This window comes from Chiloscyllium plagiosum, chromosome 12 (assembly GCF_004010195.1).
Source record: "Chiloscyllium plagiosum isolate BGI_BamShark_2017 chromosome 12, ASM401019v2, whole genome shotgun sequence".
Lineage (NCBI taxonomy): Eukaryota > Metazoa > Chordata > Chondrichthyes > Orectolobiformes > Hemiscylliidae > Chiloscyllium > Chiloscyllium plagiosum.
The window spans coordinates 24,523,688-24,548,806 of NC_057721.1; the positions used below are offsets into that span (position 1 = coordinate 24,523,688).

The window sequence follows — 25,119 nt, forward strand, 5'->3', positions numbered from 1 at the left end:
AGGATAGTGGCCTAGTGTAGGTTAGGTGGGCTTGGATCGGCGCAACATTGAGGGCCAAAGGGCCTGTACTGCGCTGTATTTTTCTATGTTCTATGTTCAAGAATTAACCATAATATGTTTGCAATTCAGATTACCAATATTACAACAATGACTGTGGTTTCAAACATTAATTACCACAACCGTACGTAATTTTAAAACAAAACTTCAATAGATATTAATGAAATTTTGTGAAAACGCATAAGAATGTTGGCTTGGTTTTATTATTTGAACTGTATGCCTAGGTATAGGGATGCAAAGTGGAGGAAGGAATTTTGACCAAGTTTTTCTTGCTGGATGCAGCCTTGTACCTGCTGTGGTTTTCAATTTAAGCCTAAGAGGAACATCTCCCAACCAGTCATTGAAAAAGCTTTCCTGATTATAATTGATAGGTGTCAAGAGGACTTTTCGGTTATGGATGGTTCAACCATTGTCAACATAGTATAGCAAATCTTTATTTTTATAAGCTTCAACTTGGTTACAAGTTTTTTTTCTTGCGTTAAATAAAATACATCATGACAGAAAAAGTATTGCTGAACACATCAAGCTAAGAAAAAAATGCATTTAATGAGCAAGTTTATTGACCTTGGGATATTGCAGAACACTTTACAGTAACTGAAGTAGTTTGTTATAATGGAGTAAATGTGCCAGCCACTTTGTATATGACAAGGTTCCAGCAATAGCAATGAGAAAATTACCAACTATAGTCCGCTTTTAATCATGTTGGTCAAAGGATAAAAGTTGACCAGGGCACAGGGAAGAACTTTGAAACAGTGTAATTGAATCTTTTCCGGGTCCGGCACAGGGGGTACTTCAAGGCCCAATAGTCAGGCCTGGGGCTTTAGGCGGCCTGCTGTACTTGGGCCAGGAGCTGGGCCACTTTGCCAGGACTGTGTGGGACTGCTGTTCTCAAGCCATGGTCCAGAACAGGAGCCCTGAGCCAAGGACAGCAATGGATCCCAAGCTTACTATCCCTTGCTCTGGATTGTTTACAAAGAAGTTTAGGGAAGAAATTCAGAGACAGCAGAGGATTCGGAAAAGGTGTTGTTCAGGTCGAGCTGCATTTTTTTTTTCAGCATATGCATTGGAAGCCAATGCTGTGTTTTTGGATAAGGAGAAACAGCTGTAATGTGTGTCATTCTGGCTGCCACTCGCTAAGAAAGATGTGATTGAACTGAAGAGGATGGAGAGGCAATTCACTAGCTTATTGCCTGGGCTATGCAGGATAGCTATGTCTCAGACAGCACACCCACCTAAGACAGAAGGTTGTGAGTTCAAGTTTTCTTCACAGCAGATAAGGTGAAACCTGGTTGAGGTGATAAAATTATGAGGCGCATAAATGGGTTAGATTTGAAGAATCCTTTCTCCTTACTAGAGGGGTCAATAACCAGGAACCTTTGATTTAAAGTAGTGGGTAAAATACTTGGAAGGTATTTTAGGATGAGTTGTAACCCAAAGCATGGTGTGTATCTGGAACTCAGCACCTATGAGTGTACAGGTGGGAACCATCACAACATTAAAGATGTATTTGGATGAATAATTGAAATGCCATAGCATAAAAAGACCACCAGCCAACTTCTGGGAATTACAGTTAGAACAGAAAGGTGCATGATGAACCAATATGAGCATGGTGGACCAAATGGCCCCTTTCCGTGCTGTAATAGTTTATGACTCTACAACATAGCTCCTTCTGGGACACTGCAGATGCAGGAGCAGAAAGAGAGAGAAACCATTGCAGTTGATTCATTATCTATGACTCATTGGATAAGAATAGAGTCGGGTGAGCATAGTCCCACTCAGCTGGATGTCTGAGAGAAGCACTGAAGGCAAATGGTGTGGTCAGTCAGGTCAAGGCTACAAAAAGGTTGCATGTGAGATGCAAATGAACCTTTGGTTTAACATCTCATCTGATAGTCCAGCACTCCTTTGTTGCTCAAGATTCTGAAGTGGGACTTAAACTCAAAACCTTCTATCACAGGTAGATGTGCTGCCTGAGCCATGGCAATCCGGGTTAGGACCTGTAGTCACAGGGTTTTAGACTGAAAAGGTTCACACTTGCCAGTTAGCATTGTACATTTGCCTGTTGTGTTCTATATGTGGTAAATAAAACAGTTCAGAAATGTTGGGTCTCATAGGCATTCAGCCAGTTCAACATCACCAGTTCGTCAAATTTTGCTGCACCTCAGCAGCAGCCGTTGCCATGGAAACAGTTATTTCTGAGGTCTCCTCCTGATGTTTTAGATTTATTGTCTCCTGTAAATGGCTCATCATCAGAGATTAGGATGGCTGGATTTATCATTAATACATTGTACTCAGACAGGCTGAAGGTAATATTCCATTAATGCAAGCTGGAACATGCATATAAAAGAAATGGAGAAGAACTGATTATTTCAATGCAACATAAACTTTCAGCAAAAAAATCCTTCTAGTTCTGAAATGCAACTGCAAAGTAAATGTTCCATTAAATTATACTAAGAGTTAAAAATACTGATCTGAATCAGCTTTGGTTTTCCTGTGTTTTTTTATTTCATAGGTGTCAAGGAATTTGCCTGATAAACAAAACGAAATAGAAGAGTTATTGAAGGACTTTACACGGTTTCAACAGAAGCTGAACCTGCTAACTCTGTGGACCTCTTCTACAAAGGATCAGTTGGAGTTGTACAAACAAGCACCAATACCACAAGTCTTTAATATTAAGGTAAAAGTTATTTCAGTGTCCACGCACATGCTATTATTGTAGCTCTCCATAGTAACACTGAGTTGAGTTTCTCAGTGTAAATTGTTTCTGACGGGTTTAGAGGGATATGATAATGGATGCTTGGAAAAGTAATGAGGCAGCACACTACTGCACAGCTGTGTTTTGCTGGACAAGAGATACTTAGAGATTAGAAAATAGAACAGCCCTGTGTTAGACTCAAATCCTTGGACTACACTGTAGGTGAGAAAGAAGCAGGAAGACCGAGACTTAGCAAGGATGAGAGAAGGGCATTTTAAATAAATAAGGGGAAGAGTTTGTAGTTAAAAATTAGATTAGATTACTTAGAGTGGAAACAGGCCCTTTGGCCCAACAAGTCCACACCGACCCTCCAAAGAGCAACCCACCCAGACCCAGTCCCCTACATTTACCCCTTCACCCAACACTATGGGGCAATTTTGCATGGCCAATTCACCTAACCTGCACATTTTTGGACTTGGGACGAAACCGGAGCACCCGGAGGAAACCCATGCAGACATGGGGAGAATGTGCAAACTCCACACAGACAGTTGCCTGAACCCGGGTCTCTGTCGCTGTGAGGCAGCAGTGCTAACCACTGTGCTACCGTGCCTCCCAATTGCAGGCTGTTGGAACATAAAGTGAGAATGGCAAATATTATGCATTGTTTAGATGTATCGAGTGGTTGCTATCAGTTTGGAATGACAGTAGTTTCATTATTCAGAACAAGCATGTGTATAAACCTATCCAGTTGTCTTGCATGTGTGCCAATGACATAGCAGTGTGATCTGGTAAAATGCAGAGATCTGATCATGTCAACAATTGCATAGCTAGTGCAAAGTGAAAAGCATAACATCTGTGGGATTCAAGTGGTAGGTTACTTAAGCCATTTAGTAAAGCACTGAAATTGCTAGTCTTAAAATGGAAATTGTTTTCCCTTATATAAGGATCAAACAAAGGTAAAACAGAAACCCTTAGGGTCAAGAACAGAGCAAGAAATGAGCTGGCAAATGTGTGAAGAATAAATGGAGTGGAAATCATACTTCCATAATGGACATTTGGCTGGACTGTGAATTAGAAACAGGATGTTAAGAAGGAACAGAATAATTTTAATTAAACTTTAGATAGCTAAATTGGATTGCATGATAATAATTCTAGAAAGATTAACACACAAAAAGGGGCATTGATGTGCAGACCTTGCAGAGAATGGGAGTTTCAAGAATAGATGTCGACTTAGACAAATATTTCTGTAAAATAATGGTCCTAACTGTGACTTTGAGCTCTAGGTGTTGGAGATATTTCAACTTGACAGTATAGGAGATGGGTTTCTAGAGCATGAGCTGTCAGTCATAGTAAAAGGATCAGTAACTATTCACAAGATAGAAAATACAAGAAGGGAGAGACTAGAACAGAAATGTTATGAATATTATTTACAAAAACTGGCAGATGCTTCACTCAATTTCTGTTACTTTTGAAAGGTGATCCTTCAACAGGCATTATACCACTCATTAGAAACTGCAAATGGCTTTAACTGTTCAAGCTGTCAGTCAGCAAAGTCTGTATGTTATTTGAATCATTATGGCATCAACATTTGAGAGGTCCTGAGGATGAAATGCAAAATAGGTTTTCATTTCTCCATTTTGGCACCTGAGAAAGGTACAAACAAGTCCGGTTTCATTTGAAATTTGTTCAATTTTAGATAGGATAAATAATTAATTTAACCATCTAAATATATGGCTTAAAATATATATAGTTTAAAATGTTGCTCAAAACTGAATACAGCAACTGGGAGTTTCTGTAATTTTGAACAATGTTCTAATACAGTTCAGCACAGTGAAAGAATTTGAAAACCAGATTTCTATCACTCAGGTCACCTCAATATTAACCGACTTACTTGGTTATTAATGCAAATAAAATGAGCCATTGACTACCTGGCTTTTGAAGATTCACCATGAGGTTGCAGCAGAATGGTTAAAGTAAACTTCAAAGAAATTTGGATGCTCATTTGTGTAAGGAAGATTGATGTGTAAAATGACATTGTTTGCACCATTCAGGACATTTTGTCTGAAGAAGTCAGGGTTTTATTTGAGTACGTAAATGGCTGATGACTGGACAGTAGCCAACATAATGTTCATTTTCAAAAAGACAGACAGAGCTAACTCAGATAATTGAGGGCCATTACATTAACATTTGTGGAAAGTAACATTCTAAGCACAAATCTGTTCAGGGCAAAACATGTTTCCAGGATCATTTGCATTAGTTTAAAGATATGTGCACTAAAAACTTCATCAAGCCACAGATCTGGCCCTGCTCCCAGATTGAATTAGTCGCATTGCAAATTATTAATTTTATGTCCTTTCGTGGGTCTTCAGCAAGCTTCTTGTAATGATAGGCACCTATTAAAGGGGGCTGAATATGAATTTAAGTTAGGACGAAGCAGACTACTGTACACCGATATATCTAGCCAATAGTTCTGTATAGTCTTTAAAGTCATTTTCAGTCAAGCTACTCGCAGGTAGTGGACTAGGTATTTTGATTGGACATGCTTTTTTTTCATCTTAAACCGTCTTTCGCTGGGTTAATTACATTGCCTGCCCACCTCCAGGAGCCAGAAGTGAAGTGCTGATTTCTCCCTGCCTGCCATGTCCTGGGCAAATATCAGCAACCATGCAGGACAGATCTGACTTGTCTGGGCTTTGAAAGATGGCATGGGCCCAAAGAATGTTGGTGAATTCTGGGATATCCACTGAGCAGCAAGTTGTTTTGGGAACAGCATGTGATAAAATGAGGTGAAATGTGAGAGACACCATAGGGGCATGGTGCAGAATTAATCAGGCAAGGCAAGTTTGGTAATATATCGTTATGGAATTTGATAAACGTCATAGTCAGAAACCATCCAAAATATTGAATACAACTCTGGCTTAGCCAAAAGAACATAAGATCCTTGAAATTTAGTAATTGAAGCAGAAAATCTGTTAAGGTAGTTGAAGGTAAAAGAAATAATGGGCATGGGATGGAAAATGGCATTAGGACTAATGCATTGTGAAAGATAAACACTTAACCGGTTGGGTTTTGAGACAGTAGTCTTGTCAACTGACTGGAAATTTTTGAATGAGGCAAGCCGTAATGCAGTTCTCCAAAGCTCGGACAATTAATTGCACATGGTTACGATTTCTGCCCTCATGAGGTAGAATGTCCCACCTCCAATAACCACTGCCCAATTCGAGGGTTGACAGCTCTCCAGGAATACTGGCTACCACTGGAACTGCAGTCAGTGTCTGTCACCAACCAGGAGCATCACTGGAGGATGGATTTCACAATGTGTGGGGATTTGCTAGCCAGTACCTTAGAAAGGGGAATGAAGCAAACATCGGGAGGCAGGAAAGGGGATGGTTAAGGTTAGCAAGCAACCAGCTGCCTATGATGCTTTGTTGATATGCCAGAGTGGCAGGCAGATGATGGGCACAGAACTTCGCTTCCTAACATCGCGTACAATTCTGTCCCCCTTCCAAAATTGCCAGTCTGCGCCAGGTCAAGCATATGCACTAGACTTCAAAAGGCGAAAGACAGACTGGTAGACAGGGCAGACACATGTCAAATGAACTTTAGTGCAGAAATGTGCAAGTAAAATAGCTTACTGAAACAACAAGAAGAGGCATTATAACACAAAGGAAGTGGTTCTAAAGTGAGCATAACAACTGAGAAACGTTGTACAAGTCCTTGAAGGTGATATGGCAAATTGAGAAATCAGTTTAAAAAAAAGGGAAATGAGATGCTCAACTTTATAAATAGATTTATGGAATAAAAAAGAATGACAAATCTATATTTAACACTGGTTTAGCTTCTATTGGTGTATTGTGTCCAATTCTGGGAACCATGTTTAAAGATATGAAGGCATTAGTGCGGGTGCAGAAGAGACATGAGAATGGTTAGAGGGGTGATGAATTTTAATTACTTGGACAAATTGGAGAAGGTGAGGCTTAGTGAAGAGAAGGGTAATGGAAGATTTGATAGAGATATTCAAAAATCAGTTTGGGTCCATACAGAGTAGACAAGGAAAAAGTGGTCCCATTGGGAAGTATAAAGAACTGAGGACACGGATTGAAGGTAAATGGTGCTAAAGCAAAGGTAACAGGAATAAAATGCTTTAACATAATGTGGGGTTAGAATGTGGAATGCATCTTCTGAGAAATCAATTAATGCCCTTTTAAGAGTCTCTTCCAGCTTTCATTAGCAGTGTATGCCTGGCAGGGGGTGATCTGCACCATGAGAGAGGCACAGCAGATTTACTTGCGTGGGCTGGTGTCGATCAAACTGGGGAGCTCCTTTCCAGTCCTATTTTATTTTCTATTGGATCTCCTCATTCTTCTTAACAGATTGTATCACTTTGCAACTTCGCTTCATTAAATTTCATCTGTCACATCTTCACCCATAACTCCTCCATCATTTTTTTTCTCACAGTGCACAACACTTGCCAATTTCGTGATATCTTCATTTTTCTTTTTCAAATCTGCCCTGTCCATACAAGTACAAATAATTAGTATACGTCAGGAAGATTTAATGATGTATCACCAAGAACAATATTTTCAGAGTGCTTGGAAGTGTGGAAGAGCTACCAAATTCTTCCAAAGTAAAACCTGATCTTTATGGTTGAAACAATAAGCAAGTGAAAACAGGGATACTTTTTTTTTGTCATGACTGTTATTATCCATTTAGGGGCCATTTATGTTTAAAGGGAAATCGAAACACCCTGTATATAACTATATCACAAGGCATAGTGTTTTTAAACAAAATCAAATTTAATTGTATTCAAGAAGGAATTCAGCAAATCAAGCACCGCTAACTTAATACTCTCATTTATAATGAATTATGCTGAAAAACACACCCCACAAAGTTCCCCAGTCTTAGGAGATCTTGAAGTTTCCTTTGCTTCTTTAAGGATCAACCCAAGTGTATGTCATAACTATTTGAAGTTCACTTCACATGTCTTCAATGTGCCATCTGTCTCCAAGGAACAACAATTATGGAGATCATTCCATTAGCTTTTCGGTGAGCAATTATCCAACATTCTGTTAAAGACCTCACAACTGTGATCACCTCAGCTACTTGGCTAGACTGCCGGTGGATACCCTGCAATCTTGTCACAATCTTCCAACTAACTCAGTTACGTACTTCTGCCTCATAACTCTTTGAGAAATACTGTAGATTTCTTACTCTACTTCAAACCTGGTAAATCTTTCAGCTTAATTCCCCCTCTAAATTCCGAATTAAGCTTGACCCCTTTCCTGATTGATAAAGCTTGTATTTTTTTCTATTTAACAGACAGACCGGGCAAAGCATTGATCTCCTTTGGTTCTTCCTGTTCAATGAGCTTTAGTCTATATCAAAACCAAAACTGAAATTGGTTTTGAACGCAATCATAAAAATGTTGGAGTTCAGAAGTAGGCCATTTAGTCCATTGTGTCTGTCTGTACTAGCCTTGAAAATGAGCACCATGATTTAGTGCCATTTCCCTGACCTTTCTCCATATCATTACACATTGTTGCTCTTTAAATAATCATCCAGTACCGTCATGAAAGCCTCAATGGAACCTGCCTCTGCCACTCTTCAGATTGTCTAACAAAAATCCAGATAAATTAAGCATTGGAAGCTTCTAATCCCATAACCTATCTCTATGACAATACAGCATCCCTTAGGATGGTTCAAGCAAAGTTGCAAACAAATTATTTTTATCTCCACCACTCTTGAATTTTCTAAATCACATGGAGTAGCAGAGATGTCATGATGCTGTCACTGGACGAGCAAGCCAGAGGCCCAAGCTAATATATTGATGACATCTGTTCATTTGATATTTTAGAAACAGTTAACATTGCAGAAGAGGAAGTTTGGGAGGTCTTAGATAATGTGGATAAAACTCCAGGGCCTGATCTCATGTAGCCCAGAATGTTGTGGGAATTAAGGGAGGAATTTGCGAGACCCTTGCAGAAATATTTGCATCATCTATAACTATGGTGAGGCACCTGATGACTGAAGGGTGGTTAATGTTGTACCTTTGTTTAGGAAAGGTTGTAAGGACAAACCATGGAATTACAGACCTGTGAGTCTGACATCAGTTGTGGGTGAATTGTTGGAGGTGATTATAAAAGATAGCTTGTATGGACATTTAGAGTGGCAAAAATTGATTAGAGATAGACAGTGTGGCTTTGTGTGAGGAAAATTGTGACTCACAAACTTGGGTGAGTTCTTTTGAGGAAGTTACCAAACATATTGCTGAGGGCAAAGCAATAGACATTCTTTACTTGGATTTTGACAAGCTTCCACATGGTAGACTAATTAGTAAAGTTAGGTCACATGGCATTCTCATGAACTTGCCATTTGGATACCTAATTGGCTTAACATCAGGAGACAGAGGGTAATGGTGGAGGGTTGTTTTTCAGACTAGAGGCCTGTGACCAGCAGTGTTCCACAGGACCGGTGCTGGGTCCTCTTTTGTTTGTCATTTATATTACTGATTTGGATCAGAATATACAAGGCATAGTTAGTAATTTTGCAGACAACAGCAAAATTGGTGGCATAGTAGACAGTGAAGAAGGTTTCTAAGATTACAAAGGGTTCATGATCAAATGGGTCAATGGGCTGAAAAATGGCAGGTGGTGTTCAATCTGGATAAATGTAAGGTATTGCATTTTGTACAACAAACAAGGATAGGGCTTATATAAATAATGTTGGGCATTCGGTCGTGTCATGGAACAAAGGGACTTAGGGTTGCAGGTACATAATCCTTTGAAGTTTGCATTCCATATAGTCAGGGAGAAAGTGAGGACTGGAGATGCTGGAGAGCAGAGTCAAAATGTGTGGCACTGGAAAAGCACAACTGGTCAGGCAGCATCTGAGGAGCAGAAGTGTCGACGTTTCCGGCATAAGCTCTTCAGAATGCCAACTTGAGGAATGTTTCAGAGAACATCTCTGGGACACACTCACTAAACAACCCCACCATCCTGTGACTGATCACTTAAACGCCCCCTCCCACTCCGCCAAGGACATGCAAGTCCAGGTCCTCTTCCACCGCCAAATCCTAGGCACCCGACATCTGGAAGAAGGATACCTCATCTTCCGTCTTGGGACCCTCATCCACATGGAATCAATGTCGATTCTATCACCCCCACCTTCATCTACCTATTGCATTCCTAGCTACTTTCACCCACAGCCCCACCCGCCTCCCATTTATCACACAGCCAACTTGGCCCCACCACCACATTCCTGATGAAGAGCATATGCTTGAAACGTCAACTCTCCTGCTCCTCGGATGCTGCCTGACCAGCGGTGCTTTTCCAGCATCACACTTACATAGAGACAACATGGTTAAAAAGGCATTTGACACGTTTGTCTTCATTGCTCAGTCCTTTGTGTATAGGAGTTGGGAAGTCATGTTGATGTTATATGGGACATTGCTGAGGCCTCTTCTGAATACTGTGTCCAGTTCTGATCACCCTGTCATAGGAAAGATATCATTAAGCTGGAGAGGGTTCAGAAGAGATTTACCAAGATGTTGCTAGGTATGGAAGGTTTGAGTTATAAAGAAAGGATGGATAGGCTAGGACTTTTTTCACTGGAGCGTAGGTGCTAGAGAGGTGACCTTATAGAAGATTATAAAATAATGATGGGTACAGATAGAGTTAATGGTATTTTTTTTCCCATAGAATGGGGGATTTCAAGATTAGGGGCCACATTTTTAAGATGGGAGGAGAAAGATTTTAAAAAGGCATGAGGCACAATTTTTTTTTACATAGAGGGTGGTTAGTATGTCGAATGAACTTCCTGAGGAAATGGAGAATATGGGTACAATTACAACATTTAAAAGGCATTTGGATAAGTACATGAATAAGAAAGGTTTCGTGGGATAAGAGCCAAGCAGGCAGGTGGGACGAGTTTTGTTTGGGATTATGTTCAGCACGGACTGGTTGGACTGAAGAAGTCTGTTTCCGTGCTGTCTGACTCTATGACTCTTTGTTTCTCCAAATCAGATGGTAAAATTTAAATTCAGTTAATTAAAATTTAGACCACAAACCTATCATTGATTTTTTTTTTTAAAAAAGCAACAATCTGGTTCATTAATGTCCGTATGGAAGGAACTATACCATCCTTACCGGGTCTCAACAACATGTAACTCAGATCCACAGCAAGTGATTGACGATTGTCCATTGATATCGTTTAGCAAGCTACTGAATTCAAGGGCAACTTTGGGTGGACAACAAATGCTGGCATTGCTGTTGATACCCATATTCCATGATATAATAAAACAAAATCTCGTACAGCGTTTTATGGCCGCTTTCCCAGAATTGCTGGCCCTCTAAGCAAACCTTTTGTTTTACAATTAATTTTTAACTTTCATTTTATCTGGAAACTAACTACAAAAACATTTCAATAGTTTAATGAAGTAAGGATCAACCATATGGCTCCATTATATTCTCAAAGATTGCTCAATGCTTTTGCATGTCAACCTCTGACCTTGTAAAATAATCTTTTTACTGTAATTAATTCCAAACTTGTTTGATTTGCATTCACAATAAGGTGCTTTCTCAGCTTCTTAATCAGATATTTATGCTTAGATTTAACAGTTTAATTTTTAAAACCAAAAACTGTATTCCAAAACATTGGAATTATGAAATTATGTATTAAACATGATAGGAAGGTACCATTTTAAATTTTGAAGGATGAATAAAGAAAGGCTGAACATGAGACGTTTGTTCACATTGCATCATCCCTTACATTGCCTGTGGCACTGAGGATAATTAAGTCTACATTGTGACTTAAATCTAGAAGCAACAACATGAAAGAAGGTTCCCCTGCGTAGTACATCCAGATGAGAAGCTCATAAGAAGGGTTTATTGATGTAAAATTGGCCAACAGAAAGGAGAGGGGGTAGAAAAGAAATTTTACTTGACAAATTTCTCTTGTTAGAGCACAGAATTTAAGAATATTTGAGTTAGGAATCAGGAATTGTTTTGAGAGAAGATTCCATGATCATTTGAAACAGGAAGAGTATGAGGGGGTGAGAGAATTATTGCTGTAAGCTTATGAACTAAACGCAAAAGCCTGAACTACTTGCGTGCTGTAAATGTCTTTAGATTATTATTTTTATCACTTTTCTATGGATACAATAAACATGTACCTTTAACTATATTTTCGTATTTTTTTTCCATTCACATTTGCAAAGATCCATAGCTAATTTTTGGTAACTGTCAGTTAACATCTGAATTTTGTAATATCTTGTAATTTAATACACGACAGTATCACATTCAATGCATTCATAGATTCAAGATTTAGGATTGTACAAACTTCTAACATTGACTAATGAGTTCTTAATTCAAGAATCAAAATAATTTATAAATTAGTTTCTTTTCAGGGTTTGAATATTGTTTTATGTACCGCATATGGGCAGTGAGAAGGAAAACAGTCTAGGATGACCACATTAGTGGAAGTCTTTAAAAGAAAACTAGAATAAACTAAATAATGGATATAGACTTAATTATCAGTTCTTGCCTTTTTAGACTATTTACAGTAAACTAATCTTTTAATATCTATGGAGATGCCATTTTGTGACTTCCACATATACTTCAACGTGTAAGTCTATTGTGGAGTGCAGCACTGAATGTTAAGAGCACAACATCTTGTTGGATCTTTGATCTGTGCTGACTTGGATAATCTCAGCCAAGGCACGAGTGGATGTCAAGTGTAGAGAGAGTCGAGGTTTGGCTATGACTTGCCCATAATTGAACGTGCTGCTGACATTTCCACTGAGGTTTGCTGCTGTGTTCTCTCTGATTTTGAGATTGTAATGAGCAGCCTGGATTTACAGTTACACAGCCCTCCGTTTCTTCCTCTCCTGACGTCCCCAACAGTACCCTTCCACCGACCCTCTCATTCGTTTGGCCGAACTGGTCCTCACCCTTAACAGTTTCTCCTTCGAATCCTCCCACTTCCTCCAGACCAAAGGGGTAGACATGGGCACCCATATGGGCCCCAGTTATGCCTATCTCTTCGTTGGCGACGTAGAAGAGTGCATCTTCCATAGTTACACCGGCACCACTCCCCACCTCTTTCTCTGGTACATTGATGACCACGAGGAGGTTGAGCAATTCATCAACTTCACCAACACATTCCACCCTGACCTTAAATTTACCTGGACCATCTCTGACACCTCCATCCCCTTCCTGGACCTCTCCATCTCCATTAATGACGACTGACTTGACACTGACATTTTTTACAAACCCACCGACTCCCATAGCTACCTGGATTACACCTCTTCCCATCCTACCTCCTGCAAAAATGCCATCCCGTATTCCCAATTCCTCCACCTCTGCCGTATCTGCTCCTAGGAGAACCAGTTCCACCACAGAACACACCAGGTGGCCTCCTTCTTTAGATACCGCAATTTCCCTTCCCACGTGGTTAAAGATGCCCTCCAACGCAGCTCATCCACCTCCACCCTCAGACCCCAACCCTCCAACCGTAACAAGGACAGAATGCCCCGGTGCTCACCTTCCACCCTCCCAACCTTTGCATAAACCAAATCATCCACCATTTCCGCACCTCCAAACAGACCCCACCACCAGGGATATATTTCCCTCCCCACTCCTTTCCGCCTTCCGCAAAGACCATTCCCTCTGTGACTACCTGGTCAGGTCCATGCCCCCCAATAACCCACCCTCCCGTCCTGGCACCTTCCCCTGTCACCGCAGGAATTGCAAAACCTGCACCCACACCTCCTCCCTCACCTCCATTCAAGGCCCCAAGGGAGCCTTCCATATCCATCATAGTTTTACCTGCACATCCACCAATATAATTTATCGTATCCGTTGCTCCCGATGCGGTCTCCTCTACATTGGGGAGACTGGACACCTCCTAGCAGAGTGCTTTAGGGAACATCTCTGGGACACCCGCACCAATCAACCACACCACCCTGTGGCCCAACATTTCAACTCCCACTCAGCCGAGGACATGGAGGTCCTGGGCGTCCTTCACCGCCACTCCCTCACCATCCGACACCTGGAGGAAGAACGTCTCATCTTCCACCTCGGAAAACTTCAACCCCAGGGCATCAATGTGGACTTCACCAGTTTCCTCATTTCCCCTTCCCCCACCTCACCCCAGTTCCAAACTTCCAGCTCAGCACTGTCCCCATGACTTGTCCTACCTGCCTATCTTCCTTTCCTCATTCACCTATTGTGTACTCTATGCTACTTTCTCCCCACCCCCACCCTCCTCTCATTTATCTCTCCACCCTGCACGCACTCTGCCTCTATTCCTGATGAAGGGCTTTTGCCCGAAACGTCGATTTTCCTGCTCCTCGGAAGCTGCCTGAACTGCTGTGCTTTTCCAGCACCACTCTAGTCTAGACTCTGGTTTCCAGCATCTGCAGCCCTTGTTTTTACCTAGCTACACAGGAACTCCACTCACTTTCAAACTTACCTGATTTTCCAACCTGAATAGATCCCATCTTCCACTGTGGTATATTGAATAATAAACCGATGTTCAGCTCATTTTATTACCTCCTTGAAAACAGAAAGGTTTGACTGGACAAGCATTCTTGGATGCTGTTGTTAACAGCTTATATTTATTTCATCAGTTTTAAGATATTTTATGGACTTCTTTCTATTTTTGCCACATGTTTTGCTCTTTGAATTTATGGCATTCGCTGAAGGGGTTGCCATTTATTTCTCAATGGCAAAGGCGGAATGGAATTCCTGTTAGAAACATGTCTCTATCTGGAAACCAGGTAAAAACAATGACAGCAGATGCTGGAAACCAGATTCTGGATTAGTGATGCTGGAAGAGCACAGCAGTTCAGGCAGCATCCGAGGAACAGTAAAATCGGTGTTTCGGGCAAAAGCCTGATGAAGGGCTTTTGCCCGAAACGTCGATTTTACTATTCTTCGGATGCTGCCTGAACTGCTGTGCTCTTCCAGCACCACTAATCCAGAATCTATCTGGAAACCATTTAGGGAAAGTACCCAGGAGTGACAAAGAATGATTGACAAGATGTTGCACTCTATTTCTCTATTTCTTAAGATGTCGGCATATACAGACTTTCTTCCCAGTTGCCTCCAGGATTTACATATAATGGTCTGAAAGCACGGCCCAGTTGCTTATGTTCTAATATAAAGGGCACAGTCTGTAATCGGTTCTTCTTAGGATTTAGCTGTCGTTTGTCAAGGACTGTCTCGGCCACAATGGCGCCACTGTTTCAGCAAGATTCCTGCGCTGGGGTAGAACATGGGAAGCACTAAATTAGGTTTAAGCAATACAAGCAGACATTAAGGAAAGTATAATAGTAAGAAAAATACACATATACAAGAAGGCACATATTATCAACTGTGCAAAAAAGAATGAGGGAATTAAAATTATTAGAAGCAATTGTCGTAAGGTTGCATGATTGAAAATTATCTCAGCAAATGCTTATGGAAGGCTCTATAGTTGGTGACACATTCATAGTAGGAAAAGGGAAGTTTACTAATCGTATAGTCAGTTTGGGTTCATCAGAATGTCTTTTGTAACCAGGAATCTTAGGCTGTTGTTGTGCTTCTTGCAATGTTTGTAATTCTCAGGGAGTCCTAAGTCATCAGAGCTTCCATGTGAGTCTTCATTCATAAGATTAGTCTCTATAAATGCATCAAACCACCAATTCTTTGAACCTCTCATTGGACGACAATCTCGACTGTACACAAGAGACAGTACACAGTAGACCACTGAGATCTGTAGAAGTGCTTCCCAGCATGGGTTGATGTCTTTATTTGAGAGAGTAAAAAATTTAAAAACAAAAGCAGGTGTAATTTTAACTTAAAACGCTAGGTCAAAAATTGGTTGAGGTGTATAGTCTTTCGAGCTTGCCTTGCCTAATGTGTTTTCCATGGAAAACAAACTCTGGCATGTTCTAAAGTGGTCAGCATGTATGATGACCAGTCAGTTTGCTATGCCAATTTTTTTTAACTGGTTGATTCATGGGCTGGAATTAGGCAGGTCATTGGTGGCCCCGTCCATCAGCTGGAAAGCTAGGGGTCTGGAAGCCCTGACTGCATTTTACCTTCACCATGCAGTCCACCATCTGTACTCAGGATATCCTTCCAAAGAAAAGAGCCTTCAAAATCTGTTGGCTTATAGCTGAGTGTGGTAATCATTGCAAGGACAGCTCCAGTCACCGATCAGGAGCAACTATTACAGAGGAGGGACTGGAATTGGAGATTGGAGATTGGTTGGTGCAAGCCCAATGGGATCAGTCAAACAGGCTCTAGCAAACTGGGATTAGGGTTTGTTCATGAGAATAAGGCAAGTACCTTTCAGTTGGGATGGCCCATGCTGTTGGTGTGGGGTTTTTTGTGTGCTTCAAGGGTGCTTAATCAAGAAACCCTACCCCAGTCTTCCCACTGGAACCCACAAGGAAGCCACCACTGGTACTCTTGTCGATCTTTACACATGATAAAATTCCCACCAGCCACTGAGAACATGTCAGTGGCAGCAGAAAAAGGGCCTTAAAGCTCTTAATTAACTATATAAGGATTTCACTTGGCCTAACAGGAGGAGGTCTATCCACCATCTCCTAATAGGCATGCCACCTTTACCATCCAACTCCTGTCCCTCCACCAATCATACCAATACCTACACACGTTTAACTGAGTTCTTTGAAATCCGAATCAAGAGGCAATTTCATGACAACTGCTACCGCCTCCCTCCACAGGCCCGCTTAGGAAATGTAACGATCCCCCTTCCTGTGAACACAGGGAGAGTCATCATTTGATGTAAAGTGTTGTGAAGAGACTTTGGGAAATTCTGAAATTTGTAACAGGAAAAGCAAAAGATATATTGAAGGGAAATAAATGGGAATAGATTCCCGGTGCCACTTTGTTTGCACTGATGGTGTCTATTTAATTTTGATTGCTTTAAAAATAATACTGACATGTTTAAACTGACAATAATGCTTTGCCACTGCATTAATTAAAAATAAAAATGTGTGACTCATTTAAATAAATAGAGGTGACAAATTTTCTGACGTAACCCCTGGTTGGTGAACTGGAAATCTTGTTGTATTCAGCATTTGTTGAAATGCTTGGAAAAAAAAACAAAGAAAAATTGCAAAGGCATTTTTAGATGGAGCCCAAGCTGATCAATGCAATTTTTACAGGCACTTTGACAGATTACCTGTGATAATAGATATTTTTCTGGCAAAAAGATGAAGTATGGAACAGAAACAGAGATTGTGAGAGAAACTCATCAGGTCTAGCAGTATTTGTGGAGACGGATACAGAGTGAATGTTTGGAGTACAGTATGAGTCTTCAGAATTGACTTTAGTTCAAACGGTTAATTCTGTTTCACTTTCCATAGATGCATTTCTAGCATTCTGTGTTTGTTTTCGATTGCCAGCATGCACAGTATTTTATTATTTTATTCAAGTGGAATGGATTTTTGTGTGTGAATACATATCCATGACATAGCACTAAATAAATAAACCCCAGAATTGCACTGCAGGACTATGCTGAATTTTCTTTTTCTCAATTCTGTTTGGTAGAGTCACAGATTACCTTCTGTCACTATCATTCATCATGATTGGGCGCATCCACAGGACACAAATTGGAAAAAAATGCATTCAGCTCAAACTCAGGTTATATTATAGAAAATGATGTTCATGGGACATGCTAAGAGAAGATACTTTTTCTTGGAGGGTTATTACAAGCTGAACTATTGATGTAGAACAGGGGGACTTCAAACAGCGAGGGTAGAACAACTTCAGCACTGATGTCAATCACCCCAACTTCAGGCAAAAAGTAATTGAAACCTAATTTAAAAAAAAAACATATTAAATGTTTTCCCATTGCTTTTGGTCTTCAGCCATTTTCAGTGACTCACCCTATAGCTTCTGGTACACATTTATCTATGCTAATCCATGGGTGATTTGTTGCTTTGCTGTTTCTCTGAAAGTAAAATACAGAATCCAGCAGCTGATCTCATGGCTTGGTAAAAGCAGACTTTCCTCTGAGTCAGAAATTTCTAAGTACAAATCTCTTTTCCAAGACTTCAATGTCTAGTTCTCCAGTGGATCACCGAACAAATATTATATTGTCAGACCTGCCATATTTCAGGCAAATTGTCAGATTATGGTCTAATTTTCAAGGTCAGGTGGGCACAGAGCTGAAAGGAAAATGCAAGTGTTCTGATTGGAGAAGAGGGTAGTGCTAGTCTGCAAAAAGCATATAGACGAGCTTGTGGAATGGCAGACAAGAGGAAGATGAACTTTCAAGGAAAGAAGTTTAAATGATTCACTTCATTAGCAAGAATGAAAGACAATGTAAATCAAAGGGCACAATTTGAAAAGAACTGCATTAGCAGAGAGTCCTCAAGAGTACATTTGCAAATCCTAAAGCAGGCGGACAGGATGAGAAACAGTAAATAAAGCATATCGGATCCATGGAATGATAAATGGATACATAGAGTATAAAAGTAAGGAGTTTATGATAAACCTGTATGAAATACCAGTAGACCTTCAAATGGAATATTTTCTTCAGCTCTGAATACCACCCTTCAGGAAGGAGGCAAAGAGATGAGAGATTATGCAGAAAATATGTGCAAGATTGGTCCCATGGCTGAGGAGCTTCAGTTGTGTGAATATATTAGAGAAGCTAGAACGGTTCTCTTCAAAAATTAAAGAGGAGATTAAGAGGAAATTTGAGGAAATTGTTCAAAATCATAAGGGAAAGATGAAGAATCATAGACGACCAGTTTAAGGTGATTGGCTGATGAAGCAATGGCAATTTGAGGTAAATTGTTTTTTGAGGACTGAGTGGTAAAGACCTGGAATCTACTGCCTGATAGTGGGGTGATTTAGCTGAGATATCTTCAAAAGGTATTTAGATAGTTAATTGAAGAGAGAAAAAAATTAGAATGACAAGGAAAGATTGGTAATGGAATTAATGCAATTGTTCTTGCTGAAAGAGAACACACTGACACAGACATAACTATTCTGTCATTCTATGGATAATCCTTTGAAACTATTTGAAAAACAATTGGAATTTCTTCTGGTGTTCATGCAGAGTACCAAAAAATGACAAATTTGCCATTTAGGTTAATGCTGTCTGTGGAAGCTCCTTTGTGCTAAATTGGTGGTTGTTGTATATGACTACAAAACAAAAATGACCAGACTTCAAAGGATAGTAGTTATTGTAAAGTATATTAGGGTATATTATGGATATAAAATGCAAATCAGTTTCCTTCTGTTCTAAACGGCTGCAATCCTGTACTTTGCAATGTTACTTGGCCTTTGTGCCTACTCAGTGTAAATTCCCAATTAGTGCAAGACATATCCCAAACAACATTCTCGGTGCTGGATTCTGTTTTTTTTCTTTGTCTTTTCCAAGTTCATTCAAAGTCCTAGCACCTGGACTGTAGGTTACAGCTTCATTATACCTGTATTCAGTTTGCCAAATCTGACTTGAAATAATACTGGAAGTGTCATTTCCATTTCCAGTGCTTAATGATGAACAAGCATTAATACGCTTCAATTGATCAATACAAATGAAAAAAACACATTGTGTTTTTCATTGTGCCTGTGAATAGTCAATCTATTACTGTAGTTTCCCAGATTGATTTTTAATTCCTGAATATTTCATGACAATCGAGAGCTTTGGCAACATCTAGCTTGTCGAGTTTTAATGCATGTTGTTGTCCTATGCTATCAAGTGTGCACTAGCAATGTAATGGAAGGTAATTTTTTTTTGCAGAGTGAAAGATCAAATGAATGGTTTATGTATAAATACAGTAGCGCCTCGACTTACAAACTTAATCCGTTCCAGGACACGGTTCGCGAACCGAATCAATTTTTCCCATTGTTCGGATAGTGTAAGAACGCTTGGACAGCTGTTCACAGCGCACGCGCCAAAGACTAACTGAATGAGATCACGCGGGGCCCGAGAGCTTTTGCGTTCAACAAGCGCGTAGCAAAGCAGAACAATGAAACCATGTGGTCACACACGGGCTTTTTGCGTTCGTACCTTTGTTCGTACCTTGAATATCGTATGTACGTTGAAGCAAAATTTTACGTACAATCCTGTTCATAAACCGATTTGTATGTGAACGGGGTCATTCGTATGTCGAGGCGCTACTGTACATATAGGCACCGTGGTTATAGATTACTTCCGTCTCATCTCTGTTCCAATTTTCCTGCTCATACATGATGCCATCAGAGCCTTTTCTAATTTTCCTGAATTTTCTTATTTCTATGGTTCTAATATTTCCATAATTGTAGCTTTGCACTTTTCAAGGATAATATAATCTGTCTATATGGCTAAATGTGCTCATGTCTGCATGTATATATGTTGCTTCAAGCTGGACACCTGAAACATGGATCCTGACTAAGTCATCTGTTCCACATAATGACTTTGAATTTAGTAAATCATTCCTGATCCATCTAAAATTTGTGATGTAATTTATGCAAAACCCTGCTGGTATGCCTTAAGGGTGGTAGCTTAATTTGATCTGTTTCAGACAAGTTGTACTTCTCTGGAGCTTCAATGATTCAAAATCTCTCTAGGAATCACACAGAAGTGAACAAGACTAAAGGGCACTGGACCTAATGAGGAGTCAGTGGAAAGGTACCAAAGGCATAGTCAAAGAGGAAGGAATTGTAGAGGATGTAAAAAAAAAAGCACAGAAATGAATGTGTTGAGGAAGAAATTGTAGAATTGAGTTGATGCAGAGCATAATAGAACGAGCAGAACTGTAGATGAACTGAGGTTTACCGAGGGTTGAGACTGGGAGACCAGAAGAAGAACATGAGAAGAATGTAATCTGATGGTAACTGTTATGGACCAGGCCCCCTCAAAGAAGGTAGCCCAGATTCTAACCTTGCTCGTTGTTTTAAGCAAGTGTAAGGTGGACATTCCAGGAGTGATGCAGCTGGTCAAACCACTCCGTTTTAAAAACAGCAGAATTTATTTACATGTTACTGAATGAAACACATGCAAAAAAAAACCCATAATTCAGAGTAACAACTATTTGAAAACCCGACTGACACAATATCCCCCACTACTTAACAATGAGCTGTTCCAACTTTCTGCAACATCCCATAAACACACCCCTTAGCAAAAAGGTAAATTCAAATACAGGTTCTTACAGGAGAGAGAGATTGTAGAGAGGATCAGCCAGGGATATTGGCTGAAATAAGGAACCTCTTTTTTTTTTGCCCAGGCAAAACTATATCAAACTAGAAAAATCCCTGAACTTGGAGAACTGGCCACTCCGATTTCATTGTAGAAGTGTTTTAAAAAAAAACTGAAAAGCCCTTTTCCATTATTGATGATGGCTAAAAGATAATGCCTGAGGCAACGAAGTGGCCTAATCAGAACCTCTGTCTTTTACAACCCCTTTATTCAAAATAAAACTAAGGACAACATCACCTTAGGCATCATCACACCTCCCCCCCCTTTAAAAAAAGCAAACCATCAATGTCCAAAGATGGCTTCATTTTAAAAGCCCTACAACCGAGCCCTACACTACAACACTTATACATTACATTGATGACAACCATGCAGACATGCACATCTACATTCTATTTCAGTCTGTTTTAGTCCTGGCACCGAGTGCCTCTGTTTCTTGTCCAAGTCTAAACAATGTGTCGGCAATCATGTTTTCTCGTCTTGCCACATGTACAATTCTTAAATTGAACGGCTGTAATAAAAGCTCCATCGAAACAGTCTGGACATTTGTCCTTACATTTCTCAACAAATGTCAATGGGTTACAGTCAGTGTATATGATTGTCTCAGATGCATTACTCGGAACATAAATGTTGATATGTTGTAATGCCAACACCAAGCTCAAAGGTTCCTCCTCAACTGTCAAATATTTCTACTGCTGAATGTTCAATTTCCTGGATAAATACTTAAAAGGTCTTTTTATCACCTCGTCATCCTGCTACAGGAGCACAGCACCGACTCCCACGTCACTCACATTGATCGCCATTTGAATGGCTTTGCGTAATTAAAAGTGGCTCACACTGGGGCAGTGGTTAACACAGCTTTCAGATTGTTAAATGCCTTCTGACAGTCTGCTGTCCACTGAAATGTCTTGCCTTTATTTAGTAATTCAGCAAGTAGCGCAGCCCAATGCTAACATTTATTATGAATTTCCCGTAAAATCCACTCGATCCCAGGAACCATAGTACTGCTCTTTTTTGTCGATGGTATGGGAAACTCTCTAATTACCTTTGTTTTTGCATTCCATGGGGCCATTTGTCCACATCCAATAACATGGTCCTGTAAGGTGACTTGGGCTTTGGCAAATTCACTTTTAGCCAGGTTTATCACCAAGTCTGCCTCCCAAAGTTGATCAAATAATTCCGATAAATGTTACAAATGTTCCTTCCGTGTGTAACTAAAAATCATTAGGTCATCAATATAAACTACACAGTTGAGTAATCCGAAAATGATTTTATTGGTTAGTCTTTGAAATGGGCTGGTGCAATTTTTATACCAAACAGCATGACTTCAAATTGATACAGAGTCAAGAGTATGGTGCTGGAAAAGCACAGCAGGTCAGGCAGCATTTAAGGAACAGGGGAATTGACATTTCAGGTATAAGCTCTTCATCTGAACTTGCCCGAAACATCAATTCTCCTGCTCCTCGGATGCTGCCTGACCTGCTGTGCTTTTCCAGCACCACACTCTTGACTCTGATTTCCAGCATCTGCAGTCCTCAATTTCTCCTTTGAATTGATACAGTTCATTTGGTGTTATGAAAGCCAAAACTGTCTTTGCTCATTTGGATAAAGGTACCTACCAGTTTCTTCTGAGCAAGTCCAACTTCGGTTGCATGTCCTACCTTTTCAACACACTCTTTCAAACGTAGAATTGGATGCAGGTTTTGATTGATTAATATGTGAATCCCAGATCTTCTTTCGTGTCACAGTCCCAAGATTACCCCCACCTGTATCCACCTGTCGCCTTCCCAGCTACCTTCCCCCCCAGCCCAATCCCCACCTCCCCCAGTTATTTCTCAACCCCCTTGCCCCTTCGCATTCCTGATGAAGGGCTTATGCCTGAAACGTCTCCTGCTCCTCAGATGCTGCCTGACCTGCTGTGCGTTTCTACTTTATATTTATGAAAGCCATTTTTATATTTTGCACGAGTTTTCTTTCATAATTAATCTATACTCTTTTTATTTACTTTTTCATGGCCACTTGTTGATCTTTAAAAGCTTCCCAGTATTCAAATCTGCCATAAGCCTTTGCAATATGTTATGCTTTAGTTTTTGCATATGAGTTATGATTAACTTCATTGCTTAGGCATGAATGTTTTTAATCACTTCTCACAATTTTTCTTCCTCTCTGGAACACACTTTAGGAAATTGAATATTTCCATAAATATCTGCCACTGAATAGGACTAAGGCTAACATAAATTAATATATAATTGTTGGAAAAGGGGATGTGTTTAATAGCAACGATATAGATTTTGTGTGTCATCTTCACTGCAGAATTATCATTAGAATGTTCACTATGAATTAGTTTGTTCTCTGCTCTATAGCTGCATCGAGAAGTATCTGGAAGACTTTGGGAACCAAGCATTTTTTTTCCAAGAACCTTTCATAACAGAATAAATGTGTTCACTGCTCGGCTGTAGTCACAAACCTTCCAGCATTAATTCATGATAAAATGATTCATCTAACAGGTAGTTCTAATGTCATATAAGAGGCACATTTTGTCTTGCAAATTGCACTGAATACTCTGGCCACCCATGGAGAAGATTGAGCAAAAATTGTTAGAATCAAAATTGAAATTAAATTTGAAATTATTATTCCATCAAACATTCACTTGAATGATTCCGTACATATTTCTTTTCATAAGGACAATTTCTAAGGTCTTCTAAAATGCAGTACTTAAATGTACTTGGAACTACTGCTTCTCATTCAATTCTTTATTGAACCATCTCACATATAACACCAGTGAAACAGAAGTTATAAAACAAATCATCACTCATATGTATTTTAGCGCCTTTCTCTTGAGGCTCTTAGTGAACTTTGGTAATGTAATCTCTGCTTTTAAACCATGTACTACTGGAGGCAAATCCTCACTGAAAATGGACTCTTAAAACACAACCTGAAAAGGGAAATTGGAGGAAGGACCTGACCTTCACAATTTCTAAGCAGGTCCTGATTATTATATATAAAGAGATGTGAATCTAAAATGGTTAGTAGCAGTGGATTCACTGCAGATGTTTCACTTACTTGAATATAACAGAAGTCTATGTTTTTATGGCTCTTGTGGCACATTGGTAATGTCTCAATCTCTGACCAAGAAACCAGGGTTCAAGTTCCACATGTACCAGAGGTGTTTAACAATATTTCTGAACAAGTTGATTAGAAAATAATTTGGTGGTTTCTGATGGCTCTTGAGGTGCTGTTGTAGTGTACCTACCTCTGAAACAGGGGGATTGGGTTCAAGTCCCACGTGCTCCAGAGGTGTTCACTGACATTTGAATAAGTTGCTTAGAAAATATCGAGAACACCATTTGTTTGTTTATACCGTCCAGACTGAGTTGAGGAGGTTCAGCAGACGTGTTATTTGTGGTGAAGTCTGTACGTATAGAATTCGAGTTTGTGGGAACTATAATTGGTCAGAGATCAGGCCAGCTCCAAGACAGGGACAGGTTGAAATTATTGGGGAACTAAGAGTTTTAAAGGACATTGTGACTGTGATTGTTAAACATGTACATATGGAATGATGAGCTAAACCATAGAATCTGCCATTTAATGTGCAGTTGCACTTTTGCATGTCAATTCACCTTTAATATATGCTGATTCTGGATTTAGACTAAGGGAAGTTATTTGGGTATTTTGCTTTGATTCTTACTGTTAAAAATCTTCTATTTTATACTGTTTAATCTTGTAGCTCAATTTCTCCTGTAAATAACTTGTAGTTTGTCTTCCTTTTATGAAACAATGTTACCGGCCTCTACTGAAATCTTGGGGGCAATCTTCCATGGTCAGAATGGGTCTCTCATGCCAGCTGGAGACCAAAGCAGTAACAGAGCTGCATTTTCCATGGAAAGCCAGTTGGCATGATCTTCTGCCATTCAGGCAGTTCTGAGTGTACGCACCAAGCCAGTTTAATTGTTAATGGTAAAAGGGAATGGTAAATTGTTTGTATACCAACACATACAATAAGGGAACAGCCTGGACACAGGCATTCAGGAGATTTTTATACAATTAAATAAAGTTAAAGCCAAGGAGAAGCTACATGTTTTGATCTCTAATTCATCGTCGGGTTTGAATTTATCACTTAGGATACCAGACGTCACTCGTCTGGACTTATTTTCCCCAAAGCTGAG

The 25,119-nt window shown here is 39.9% G+C and overlaps 1 protein-coding gene across 5 annotated transcripts in view; it reads left to right on the plus strand.

The window, feature by feature from the left end:
* The window catches only part of dmd (dystrophin), a 2,012,228-nt gene that overhangs the window by 1,498,834 nt on the left and 488,275 nt on the right, over positions 1–25,119 (plus strand). For all 5 annotated transcript variants that reach the window (XM_043700735.1, XM_043700733.1, XM_043700734.1 and 2 more), the window contains one exon: positions 2,570–2,734. In XM_043700735.1, coding sequence (XP_043556670.1) covers positions 2,570–2,734 — 165 coding nt within the window. The remainder of the gene's footprint in view (positions 1–2,569; positions 2,735–25,119) is intronic.